The sequence below is a fragment of the Bacillus rossius genome, chromosome 3 (assembly GCF_032445375.1).
Source record: "Bacillus rossius redtenbacheri isolate Brsri chromosome 3, Brsri_v3, whole genome shotgun sequence".
Classification (NCBI taxonomy): Eukaryota; Metazoa; Arthropoda; class Insecta; order Phasmatodea; family Bacillidae; genus Bacillus; species Bacillus rossius.
The window spans coordinates 43,647,699-43,661,450 of NC_086332.1; the positions used below are offsets into that span (position 1 = coordinate 43,647,699).

Below are 13,752 nucleotides of genomic sequence, written 5' to 3' on the forward strand. Positions count from 1 at the left end.
TTATACAACTAAACTTACCCTCTTTCCCCGCCTTAAAATTAAATTTAAAACAAAATGTAAAATAAAATGTAAATTTATATGCATGTTGTTTGATCATAGTTTCTTACCTCTAGTTATTGTAGTTTTTAGAAATATTTATTTTTTCTTCTTTCTCTATAGAACATGAATGTGGAGTATTTGGTGTTATCCATTTATATGATAAGACATGGAAATTTTGGCTTTAACTTGAAGGTAAACATTTTTAATGTATTGCAGATGTGCTTATTATTTTTTTTTTTCATTTGGCCTCAATACACAAAAATTAAAGAAGTTAAGTATTTTCCATTTAAGTGAGGCGAACAAGATCAGCCAAAAATAAATTTTCTGTCAAAAATAACATTGAATAAATTAATTCAATTGCCTGTAAGCAAGTGTTTTGGTGAAGGAAAATAAAGATTAATCACTTAATCTATTGAAAAATAGGTCAAATTTTTTTTAAGTCACATACTAATCAGCCTAAAAGATTGTATTAAATTAATTTGGTGTTTTTAATTTTTTATTTTAATGGATAAAAAAGTGACAGTTACTAAAATAATATAAACTCTACATTTGTTGATTGTTTCTGGAATTATATTAGAATTATTAAAAGTATTAAATTTTTACATAAATATATTCTATAAGCTTAATAAGGCTTTTTTGCTCTGCATTAAGCTGTCCCATGTTCCTAAAGTTTCAAATATTGGAAATTAATATATTTTATTTTAAATATCTTAGGATAACTCTATCATGGTATACCTTGCTCAGTTATGCTAATAGGGACTCCAGAATGTTTGGAAATAATACAATATAATGAGCTATTTTTGTTTGTGATGCATGCGTACGCCAAGACCATAGCCAGGATTTTGTGAAGGTCCAGTATAACCATTATGTAGTTTTTTTTTATGAGTAAATATTTAATTTATAAACAAATTGTTTGTCACGTTATAATCTCAGGTAATAGTACTTTTAGAACTCCAATGTTTACTCGTAGAATTTTAAGAAATAATTTTTTGCTTGAAATAAGAAAACGGAACAATATTTATTTAAGTTTTATTTAGTAGTTAGTAATGCTTTGTTAAATAAATTATTTGATTTCATTAAAACAGTCATAAATACATATGAATGTTTAAATACAAGAAACACACATGTCAAATTTGTATGAAAGACATACAGAAACATGTGCGCAAACCAGCAGCTAATGTTGATTACTTGGAAAACAAAATTCCTACCAAATCTGTGTATGAGGTACGTAGGGTCATAATGGGGAGTAAATACATTATTTTAGACCACTAAGGATTACAGTAATCCTTCTAAAATAATCTTTATGTTGCGGTAATTTTCGTAATTACCGTATTCTATCTTCGCTTTTTTCTTTTCTTTGAAATCCTGGGAGGGAGGTGTCCGGACCCCAGGGACCTTGTTCTTGGCAAATGAAAGGCGAAATGAATCCAAGAGGCACGCAGTTGAATGTGTGGACGCTGTTTGTTCCCGTCTCCCAGGCAGAAGCCGACCAACGTGGTGGACGACAACTGCTGCCTGTGCAACCTGGCCGGGCTGCGCCACCTCTGCGGGATCCCCACGGAGGACATCCTGTACGCTTCCTTCCAGAACTGCGTCTTCCAGGTGTGCTGCTGCGTCCCTCCCGCCATCTCCCCGCACTTACAGGAACCAAGTGCCGGGCCCCCTCCCTGTTACTAAATATTCACATTTTTATGCTCCACAGTTAAAAAATATCTGAGGAAAGTAAACGTTACTGTGGCCGTAACCTTTGAATATATATACTGTATAGAAATCGCGAGTGGATAGGATTTACTCTACGTTTTTCAGGAGCGTATGATGAGCAGCTTGGGAACTTCACCGCTGCAGTGCGCTGCCGTAACGCCCTGTATTGTCTTAGTTGTTATTTACACATTAGAGCGCAGCACTGTCGCCTGCTGTCATTCCCCGCACCCCCCATCCTTCATTCACTGCAGCTCAAGGTCATTCAGCGGGAGGGGGAAGGGGTGTTTGAAGAGTTCGACACTTGTCCGCTAGGGACCACCACAATTTGATGCCCTAGAGATGGTGGCGATTGCGGCGGTGAATTAACCAACTATGTACCTCAAACCTTATTAGAAATTTTAACCTGGGTATGGCGACTTCTATACAGTATATATATATTTAAAGCCCTAACTGTAAACGTGATCTGTGCATATCACATTACTTGCCGAAATAACACCAGAAAACATGTCATCATAAAGCATAACACAAAAAGCATCCAAGTTAATACACCATATATAGAATCAAAAAGTAAGTTATATCGTGGAATTAACAAGCTTTTAATCTAAACTTAATTCTAGTAGGAAAAAAAAGGGGTAAACTTTTAATGTTTGAAATTCAATGAATGTCATTTCCGTACAAAAAATTGTACTAAAGTGCATGGATGAGACAAATTAATGTAATTAGTTTTATTGTGCATCTATTATTTTAAACCACAAATGCTTGCTAATTAATTTTTATTGTTCTGAATGTATCTGTTTTAGACCGATTTTAGATTATTTTATCGCCAAAATGCAGCATATTAATTTTACCGTTATTTTGGTGGAGTAAGTACTACAGAACAGCTTTCATAAAAATAAAAATAATAATGTTAAAATCTTCTGTTTTGAAGATGAAATTGGACTAAATGTAAAATCATAAAATCTTGTCTCTACTTGTAAGGTTTGCTATGAATGCTATTGACAATATAGACTTGTAGTTTCCATCCCATTAGGGTAAACCCAAGCATTAAAATAACTCCTGAAACCCAGGCGGAGCCTCTCCTAGTGCCTGAACCCCAGGGATTGTGCCCCTCCTGCCCTTCTTGATGGTCCTGTGCATCACCACTGTTGGCTTGTGCCTCAAGTAAGGGGTGTCGTGCAAGTTTGTGAAGCACATTGAAAGGTTTTTTGTACAATTTGTTTAAATCATCAATCAAAATAATTTAATGCAGATTTACTTTACTTAGGTTTACTTTTCAACCCTATGGTTCACCAGCTTAAAATTTTGTATTGCTATAGTTCCTGTGATCAGTCAAAAAATGTCCTGCCATTACCACCTCCATATAATTTTCTGTTACCTTAGGAAATGTTTCGTAAATTTCTTCAGTCCATTTTATTAACCTACCATATCTAATATTTTTTAAATGTGCATTATTTGCAATATTTTTCCATTACATGTTTCAAGTCCTCAAGCGTATACGTATACACATCTTTGAAGTACATATATGAAATTACCTTTTAAGGGTATAAATTAATTAGGCAGTACCTATTTCTAACTTGAAATATTTTCCGTTAACTTACCTGTATAGCTCTATCTGTGCTGCTGGTGACAGAAAGCTAGTCAGTCAATATTTACAAGATGGGGTCGGTCTTCTAAAGTTTACATAATACCACTTTGAAGTTTGCTTGTTTTATAGGCTGCAGTATTTTACTGACATTGTTCTTGATCTAAAACACTAATATGTACATTTGAACCTTTTCAAGAAGTTATTCCTTGTGAATTTGGCTCATTTTTCAAAGATGGTCTTGAAGGACAGGGTTCTGTGCGTACTTACACCGGAGGCATTTCTTGCACTGTAGTGTGTGTCGTGTTGAGTGCAGGTTCCCTTCTTCGTTCTGCTGGACCACAAGACCAGCAGTGTGGTGGTGGCAATCAGGGGTTCCATCTCGCTGCGGGACATTTTCACAGACTTCACGGCCGGCGCGGAGAAGTTCGAGGTGGAGGGCCTGCCAGACGACACCATGGTGAGTGATGCGAGCACGTCATTCATCCTCATCCTCGCCATTTCATTCTCAATGCAGTGCACAGTGCATTTTTGTTCGAGAGCGGTAATGTGAAAGAAAAAAAAATGGCTAAATTGCACCTTGCTGTATTTAACATGTGAAACCCTATCCCAACACTTAGCGGATCTCCGGTTAGACAGGACCGTTAAAGACTGATCTTGTGTGGAATGGAATTCTTAGTTCTTAGTCATGTGTGCTAGCCATGACCAGTATCTTTTAATTTTAAATCTGAATGCCGTACATTCCCAAAGGTTAGTTCATGCAATTGAAGGAGTTCTATCATGTTTCTGTTTTATTTGTTGAATCTTGTTTTGTTTGTATATTCTGTGGTTGAGAATATTTCTTGATTCATATTCTTTATGACTAACCATGAACCTTATAACAGTTATGACACCAGACATTCTAGAAAATTGAAGGTAGCTGATCGTAATGCCAGGAAATTTGAGAAAGGTGTAAGGTACATGGACATTAAACTTTGCAATATATTATCATGCAATGAAACAAACAAAAACAGTTTACCAATGTAAAAAAAAAAAAAAATAAGTTCCTTAGAACACCCTTCCTACTCTCTGAATGAATTATTTAATTTAATAGAAGATAGAGACATGTTATTTTAATTTTTTTTTATTTTTAACTTTAGTACTTTTCACATCTTTTTTTAATTTACAAAAAAATATTTATGTAAATGTGACTAACACTAATTTAATATACTTATTTTGTACACTTATATTTTTAAATATGTATTTTGTATTGTTTTTTTAAGGATGATGGAAGTGTTTTTCCTAAACTTCAATTTTAAATTATAATGAATGTGTGTAAATGAAAATTGTTTGAAACATTTTTTATACTCCGGAGTTTTCAACTCAGTGGGATGTACAGAAATTAATTAATTAATAGGTAGGTACTTAATTTGTAACTGTTGTAGCATTGCTTAATACTTCTCCTACATACCTAATATCAGTGCTACATGTATTTTAGGCTCATAAAGGCATGGTGATGGGTGTGAAGCACATCAAGAGTCGGTTAGAGGACCAGAAGATCTTGGACAGTGCGTTTGCGTTGTACCCCACGTACAAGCTCATCATAGTGGGTGAGTAATGACTGTAGCACTGGATTCGATTTCTTTTTGTCTGATGTTCAGTGCAGCTGCACAGACACAGTCCACACAGCTGTTTGGTTCTGGCTTGCGAGTGAGCGTGTGTTTTGCTTGTGCCGTATTTCTTCATGGCCACCTTAGAAACACAGTGAATATAAAATTTTGTGAAATTTAAATTTTTTTAAGCAATTTTTAAGTATGTACTAGAAGTAGATTATTCCAAATATCAAAGTTTAATTAATTTTTTTTGCATATGACCAAATTTTAACTGATTGATTACAGTGCATACATGGTGCATGTGGTCGTTGAATTGATGGTTTTTATTAATACAGGATAAACTTCTTTGTACAGTAGTCCCGCTAATTTAAACCCTGCTTGTCTGGTTATCTAGTTATTCCGGATGGGATTTAAAAAAAAAAGCAGGACTTGTTAATTTTTCTAGGTTTAAAATTTTGGTGTACGAATATAGTAGTATTAAAACTAAAATTAAGCTGTAGGAAAAGTATTATTTATGAAAAAAAAATTGATTGGGTTTTATTCATTTAAAACTTGCATTACGTGTAATTTAAGGCAAACTTTGTTAATTTGGGCTTACAGTGATCCGGACAGGCTCCGGTCACTTCTAATCCTGATTAGCGGGACTACGGTTGTAAGAAAATAAAAATAATTAATGATGCCTTACTGTTATGACAGTTGTAATGAAATTTGTGTAAAAAAAAATTAAGTTCAATTTTTTATGTTTCTTCATGAACTATGCTTTGTTGTTAATAGTAGTTGATTGTATTGAACGAATCTCGTGAGTGCCTGCCAGTATGTTACCCAGTGTCGAGCGCACGTACGGCAAGTAATACACTAATAGAGTAGGTAATTAATTGTGTGTCATGGCAGGCCACAGTCTGGGAGCGGGGATAGGAGTGCTGCTGGCGTTGCTGCTACGACCCAAGTACCCGGAAGTGAAGGTGTACGCCATGTCGCCTCCAGGTAACCTCGTCTGCACACCCACTGTTTCGAGTGTGGGTAGTCTTCACTGCAGTACTAGGGTGCCTTTGGGATCTCTGCCTGATTACTGCAAGGCTCAAATGTTATATTCCAGATACCTACCTGTACGTAAGAAAATAATTTTGTCAGGTTACTACACAACTTTTAAAGTTTCCAATGAATCCTATTAGCAATAGAATTTAATTTTCATCCTATCAGGCTAAACTCTCACATGAAAAAAAAAACAACTCAGTTCTGATTCTCTTCTATCTGATGGTAATCACGCTTAACTCCCTACCTGGACATCTGGCGGCTTCAGGAGTTGGCATTTCTCAAGACTTTATAGAGTTAATAAAGATACAGCATGCGATAATATGTCGCCCGACCAAGCAAAACACCTAACACAATGTGGTAGTCGGAAGCAACCGACAGTGGAAACTTGTTAATAAAAACTCTGTTAATACAAAACTCTCATTAATACAAGTGTTTTCACAGTCCCTATGACTTGCATAGTTATAATGCTAAGCAGTTTGTTTAGTACAAATTTTTGGTATTGTGTAATATGGAGTTGGTTTTTGTCGCACTGGGAAATTATTACATGTATCTAAGAATGGTTTGTAAAAATATCACAGAATGAGTAAAAATAATTTTCAGTTTATGTATAAATAATATCTATGCCATTTCGTTGATTCATTGTAGAATTGGGAAAACAGTTGAAGGTACAACCATAATAAATAGAAAACATACAAAATGTTGTGTGGCCTTGTAGATAACTTTGAAAAGTTTGGTGCATTCCGCTGTTGTAGACATTTTTTTTAAACACAGGTATACTGATTTTAATATAATAAAATAATTATCATCCCTGAAAAAAATATCTCTTGTATTACATAAAATTAAGTGTGAGATTTCATAGATCATATTACACTAAGTGTTATGCTTATGCAAGAACTTTTTTTAATATTCTGTGATTACCGATCAAACTGAATTTCAAATACGTAGTATAATTAATACAAACATTGTTATTACAAAGTGACTAAATTATGGTTTCTATCAACGAGGTTTTGACTATAAAGATAATTGAGTGATGTATTGTAATTCATTAAAATATGTTAAAAAGTTATAAAGAATTTGTGACAAAATAATTACTACATTTTAATGTTTATTTTATTTTCATACATCCTGATATGGATATAAAAATATATTTTGCTACTGATAATCAGAGTCAAAAGTTTGTGATAAAACACCACCTATTTTAATGGTGTAGGAAGTGTCACCTCTTTGCCAGAAGTATATTTGAATCTGTATGTTTATTTGCCATGCAAATGAGCTGAGCTTGCAAAAATTAAAGGCGGAAAGCGAGATTGTGGCCAAGCTCAACCTTGAGAAGCCTCAAGTAATAATTGTATTTCCCGAAGCAAAGTGGCACAGTTTTAAGTACCCGGGTTCGAGTCCCCGTCCAGCCATATAGGTTTTCCTGAAATCACAACATACTGAGATGATCTTTGCTACAAACCAAGGTTGGTTCCTTTCCCAGTTTCCCTGGTGTGTATGTTCTACCATCAAAACTTTGGAGTGCTCAAAACAGCAGGAGAAAAAGAAGCAAGTGGCAAAAGAAAGGAAGAGAAAGGAGAGAGTGAAATACAGAGAAATTGAGAGAGGGAGAGAGAAAGTGGATGAGCGAAAATACGGACGTACTATAGTTCTATAATATATTCATAAATTAATAAACATAAGCATTCTCAATGAAATGATGAGTCTTACAACAAGGGATTTCATCCAATGACTTCAATGTTAGAGAGGACGCCTAGCCCAGCTGCCTCATGAGAGAGAGATCTAAATCTCTTGCCATTCTGAGGATTGTATGATTTGCAATGGTTATGGAGCTCTGGAAGGACCTAATTTACTGATGTCTACACCAATGCATAAAGGGCAACATATGGGCAGTGTACAACATACAAGCACCATATCCAGAGATGACTAGGTATTTGATTAAGACCCACGAGCAAAATCTCGGGCAGCATGCCACCCCACCCCCCCCCCCCCCCCCCTTGTGAATCCTTCAGATTTGCGCTGGTGGTTGTTAGTGTTGTTAAAGTTATTGCCTTAAGCTGCATTAGACCCAGTTAAGAGCAGTGGATAGCAGAGTGCTGTGTTGGCAGCTGCTGTGCTCACGAGGGAGGCTGCCCGCTTCACGGAGCAGTTCACCTTCTCCGTCGGCGTGGGAGACGACTTCGTGATGAGGCTAAGTGTGGACAGCATCGAGAACCTGCGCAACAACATTGTGGATGCGCTGCGCAGGTCGCGACTGCCCAAGGTAACTGACTGGTACAGCCCCAAACTGCAACATTATATATTGTAATAGTGTTTATTTTACAGCATGATCATATCTGTGAGTAAAAAGTGTATTTGTCACCACTAATCTCATTTTATGAAAATTGTGATATAGTTTAAAGTTTAAACATATATGGTAACTTTTCTGGTAAAATTATTTACCTGACTAATATAAATAGATACTTTATCAGCTGTGAACCACATTATATTTCTGACAAGTGAAGTAAATCATGTAAATTCTGTAGGTGTCTTTTCTTTTCGCAGCTAATGGTTATAGCAGTCTTTCTAGACGTAGTATTTATTTTCTTTAATTTGTTTCAGTATCGAGTGATGCTGAATGGTTTTGGGTATGCATTCTTTGGTGTGCCCAACAGAGACCTAGACTCTGTCTGGAAGGCTGATGAGATACCATCGTCCACTATTCCTAATGATGTTCCCTTGCTAGAGTCAGCAGAGCCCAAACACGTGAGTTCACTCCACTGCACATATGTTCTTGATGAACACAAGTCATCACTTTAAGAGGTGTTAATGTTGCTTACTAACTTTCTTGCAGCCATGAACTTAACAGGGAAGCCTTTGTACCTGAAACTAAATACATACATATCAGTGTGAACTGTAAAACTGCTAAAGCATAAAATTCTTGTCCTCATTTCAAACCTAGCACTTTGGCATTAAAAGCTGCAACTATGCCAAGAAGTTGGACAGGTGTTTTAAGGTTACCATAGTTTGAAGCATAATTTTTCTTGCAGTGTTGTAAGTTTGCAACACGCAACAATTTTTATTCAGCAGCACAGTAATTACAGCCTTTCCCTTAGTGAAGGGCAACCTCTGTTTCTTCCCATTACTGTTGGAAGCGCATAAGTTTTTTTTTAAATTCTGCTATAAGAAGAGATTTTTTTGACTAGTTTAAATTAAAATGAGCAAGTACCTCTTTTAACTGTCCAGTTACTTAATAGTCTTTTGGATTTAAATGTCGCAAATTACCTACAAAGTCAGCTCTGCTTAGTGTTCACTGATCCAATTACAGTATGTCCATAAATAATGTCCCAGTTATAAATTTTAATAGTATTAACCGTGAGCATTGTAGAGTTTTAGTTCAAGGTCACAATTAAAGACCAACTCAAAAATTTTTAGATAAGCACATGTGCGAGTACTGCTTTGTTTTCTCGCTTGCAGCGTGAAAGAATGGCTATTTCCCCAATTAGTAGAGTGAACCTGTAAAATTTATTTGGCAACAGGATGGAGCCCCTCCCCATTGAAATCTCTTTGTACGAGAGTGGTTGAACGTCAGTCCCTGACCATTGGATTGGTAGTAATGGTTGAGACGACAGAGATATTTTTTGCTGGCCTCTTACCTGACATAACTCCATGCAATTTTTTCCTCTGGGGCTTTATAAAAGATTGTGTCTACGTTCCGTTGCTACCTAATGATTTGCCAGAGTTGTAAAATTGACATTACTCTGGACATGTTAGTCAAAATGTGGGAAGAATTGGACTTTAGGCCGGTTGTGTGCTGTATAACTAAAGGTGCACATATTGAACATTTGTAAGAAAAATTTGGTTAGTTTACCTTCAATTTGATGAATAGTCTAAATCAAATTGTCATCATATATCATTGAAACTGGAACATTCTTTTATGGACAAACTGTTCTTGTTTTGCCTCTCTGTTTTAGGAAAGTGCCGTCGTGGCAGACGACCTCACGGTTCGTCGCTTTTCACGAGCACGTCTCTTCACTCCGGGTCGTATTCTGCACATTACGCGTAGAAAAAAGAGCAAAATTGAAAGGTGGGACAATTAGTTTTTAATTAAATACATATGTATTCATTGGATGTACCTTTACAATATCAGGGATGCCTAAAACTAGGAAGATTTTTTGTAAGTTGGTTAAGGTATAATTAAAAGTATTTCTTCTACATACTTACAATTAGTTACAATAAAAAAAAAACTTTTTACAATAAAAAAAAACTACAATAAAAAAAACAAAAAAATGCAGAGGTTAAAGTCACTTTCAGTAGTGTTCAATCCCAGCAGCACACAAAAGTGAATGCAGAAGTTCTTAAAGGAAAAATAGTAGAACATGGCGCTACTCTCAATGATTAATCACTAATGTAAGTTTAGTTAGTATTACAAATATTAGTATTACAGTACATACTCAATATTTCTTAAGTTCTTAGTAGAAAACTATATCTGAAACTTAACGTCAGTTTTCTACATCTTTGTCATATCTATGAATGTTTTGAGTATGTACACAATATCAACTGTATCAGTATTGGTTTCTAAACTGTTACCCACGTGTCTTGGTGTTTACACAAAATCCAATACTAATATATTAGTTTTTACGTGCTTTAGCTGTACTATTTTTTCACCCAGTTTCTATGGAAATATAGTATTTTATAACAGTGTGGCCATACATGCAGTACTACATGGAAACTGTGTGAAGCCTCCAGCTTTTGGCCTGCGCTGTGTTTACAGGATACCCACAGTATGGGGTTAAGAGTGGCATTTGCATTGTGGAAACAGGTCTAAAAGAACTGTATTTCATGGAAGCGACCTTGTTTAGCCATGAAAATGTTTATCTTGATTATATTGGTGATACCTATGAATGAGTCATAAATAGGGATAAGATCATACGGTGAATTGCAATTAAACCGAAATAACACTGCAGAGCATGTTAATTCAATGCATAACACCGAAATGCAATTTAATACACCATACAGTACCCATATTTATCTTTAAAAAAAATTAAACTGAAAATTCATTGAATGCAATTTATTTAACATGAATTTTGTACCAAAATTTATGAACTAAATGGATAGAGAAAAAAAATGAATATTGGGTGGTTTGATAATAGTATATCATTAGTAACACATTTTTTTGCATTAATGTTGACAATTTTTTCAAACACAAAAAAAATTTGCTAATTTATTTATTTTGTCTGTGTATGTATGTAGTTACGTTGCAGACATGCTTATTAGTTATTACTACATAATAATTTATTTTATAAATGATCAAAATGAGACCCATTTTGTTGAAATAAACATGAAGCAAATTTTTTTTAAATTTCATATTTGTTGAATTAAAACAATATTACGTATTATGATTTAAGACAATGAAAGAAAATGAAAACAATAACACAGAAATATCTGACCTGGAAATGAAACTGGCCAGTGATGGTCGCGTCGGGAGCTGGGGAGCTGAGGGGTGGGCGGTGTGCTTGCAGGCAGGGCAGCGAGGAGCAGCCCAGGTTCCAGGTGCGCTGGGCGATAGCCGAGGAGTTCATGGAGCTGCAGGCCCTGCCGCGCATGCTGCTGGACCACCTGCCGGAGAGGGTGGAGGCCGTGCTGCAGTCCGCGCTGCTCGACAAGGAGGCCCTGCAGCCGGCCCGTTGACCTCCCCCCGCTGCCGACGTCCTGGCACTACGCTGGACGGCGAGAGAGAGAGAACACCCGGGTGGTCGTTCCTGAGATCGCCAAGGAACCTCAAATGGTGTCTCATCACAACATTTTTACACTTCGATTTATTTTTTTATGCATGCGATTTTTTTTTTAAACGGAACAAGATTTTACAATTTTGGAGGCAGTTTTTTTTATACGTTCACCGTTCCATGAACAAAACTTTAACCTCAATTTTAAAATTACGTAATTATTTTTTGGCATACAAATTTTTGTGATTCGAAGTTTGCGAAAAGTCCTTTTTTCTTATACGCTGGTAAGATGAGGGAGTTGTGAACGACAATTTTTTTTTATGCTGTGACCTTTTTCTTAGTGAATACACTTTATCAGCTTTGTTAGTAAGAGTGGTGAAATGGCCACGCTTCTAATGTTTACACATACAGAAACCATGTGTTGTGCTAAAGGTTATTAATTTTTTTTTGTTTATCATGAATGTACAGATTTAGATAAATTCTGATATGGTTTTTTTTTATTTTGGAAAGAAACAATAGATTAGTACATACTGGTTTGTTTAGAAATGCATACAAGGAGAAGGAAATATTGCTGTGAGTAATTGCCACTATGTATATTGTGACTTTTTAAGAACTGTGATAACATTATCTGCTTTTTGCAAGAACCCTTTAAAATATAATTTTGTACTATTGTTGTTGTTTTTAATCAGCAGCTTATCAAAATATTATAATTTAAATGAAAAAAAAAACAATATATTTTTTACTGAACTGAAAATTTTTTTACCAATTGTGATTATTAATGTTCATACGGTAGCTGTCAAAGCTATTTGCATTTAGAGTAAGCTTACTTAAATGTAATAACTTGTACAATATGTAGTTCTTCGTAAGTTTACTTTGCTGTGATACTTTTTTATGGTTGGTGTTTTGTCTGCATGTGCACAATACTAGGGTCAGCTTTACGATTCCGTAATAAGTGGATGTTAAAAGTTTGAGCGTCCAATAATTTACCACACAATCTCGTGTTTTACTTTAGACATTGCACAAGCATTTTATATATATATAGAGCTATGTTTATTGTGGATTAATAACATGTACATTTGTGACTGCAAAATTAATGGATCCTGTACTTGAAAGCAAATAATTGTTTTTCCTACAAAGTAATTTTTTTTATATCTATTGTATTAAATTTTCATTTGTAAAGTACGTCTCGAAAACTGATTGTAAAATTGTAGGAGCTAACACACATATGTATGGAACAAACTGCAGCCAGCTCTAACAATTACTTTAGATTTATTTTAAAAAACATTAACTATAACTTGGTAAACCTCGCAGGGCATTGTGTTTTAAAGTACCTTATCTGAATCTCAAGAGTTACTACATTAATTTGCAGTATTATAAGTGTAACTAAAAAAAAAAGGCAAGTAACTGAATATTTCAGTCTATTTGTAATATTAACACCAATGTTGTACTTTAAGGTTGTGAGAACATTCCACTGTTACATTTAATAAATCAGTTAACTTCTTATATTTGTATAAAAAAATTAAAAATAAACCTTTTGTATAAAAAAATTGTTTTATTTAAAAAATATATATATATGCACAAAAACCAACACTATTAAGTTAACCAGTCATACTTCGTAAACCTAAAATTGTATTAACAAAAAAAATTAATTACTTTAAAATCTAAATAATTTGGAAAGATGCCAAAATCAAATGAAGTTATTACATCTGTTATGTATTGTGAAGGGAAGATAGAGTTAAGTGAATGTATCAACATCTCTGCAAGTAGGGCCAGTTTGCGAATTGCAAAGCTTGCAATCTCTGAATCTAAACTGTATTGCTTATGTTTTGTATTGTAACTGTATTGCTTGTTTTGAAAACATTTTTTACTCCCTTTGAAATGTCATCTCTGGTGTGGCAAAAACATGGGATAACAATTCGGAATTTCCTTAGAACAGGAAAGGGAAGAGGAGGAGGAGGGAGTGGAGGAGAGAGCGCTAATCAAGCTGTTGCAGGATTCTACTTCTTTCCTCTACGCTCGTCGTTACTGTTGTGAAGGCAGTCTCTTCACCCCCCCCCCCCCCCCCCCCCATACATATGCCACTCCTGTCTATCTGGGCACT

At 35.1% G+C, this 13,752-nt stretch overlaps 1 protein-coding gene across 2 annotated transcripts in view; it reads left to right on the forward strand.

The window, feature by feature from the left end:
- LOC134530600 (diacylglycerol lipase-beta-like) overlaps positions 1–13,198 on the forward strand; it is a 148,796-nt gene extending 135,598 nt beyond the window's left edge. For both annotated transcript variants that reach the window (XM_063365582.1, XM_063365583.1), the window contains 8 exons: positions 1,518–1,641; positions 3,639–3,782; positions 4,800–4,911; positions 5,806–5,898; positions 8,055–8,209; positions 8,548–8,691; positions 9,900–10,012; positions 11,448–13,198. In XM_063365582.1, coding sequence (XP_063221652.1) covers positions 1,518–1,641; positions 3,639–3,782; positions 4,800–4,911; positions 5,806–5,898; positions 8,055–8,209; positions 8,548–8,691; positions 9,900–10,012; positions 11,448–11,616 — 1,054 coding nt within the window. In that variant the 3' untranslated portion in view covers positions 11,617–13,198. The remainder of the gene's footprint in view (positions 1–1,517; positions 1,642–3,638; positions 3,783–4,799; positions 4,912–5,805; positions 5,899–8,054; positions 8,210–8,547; positions 8,692–9,899; positions 10,013–11,447) is intronic.
- The last annotated feature ends 554 nt before the right edge of the window (positions 13,199–13,752 follow it).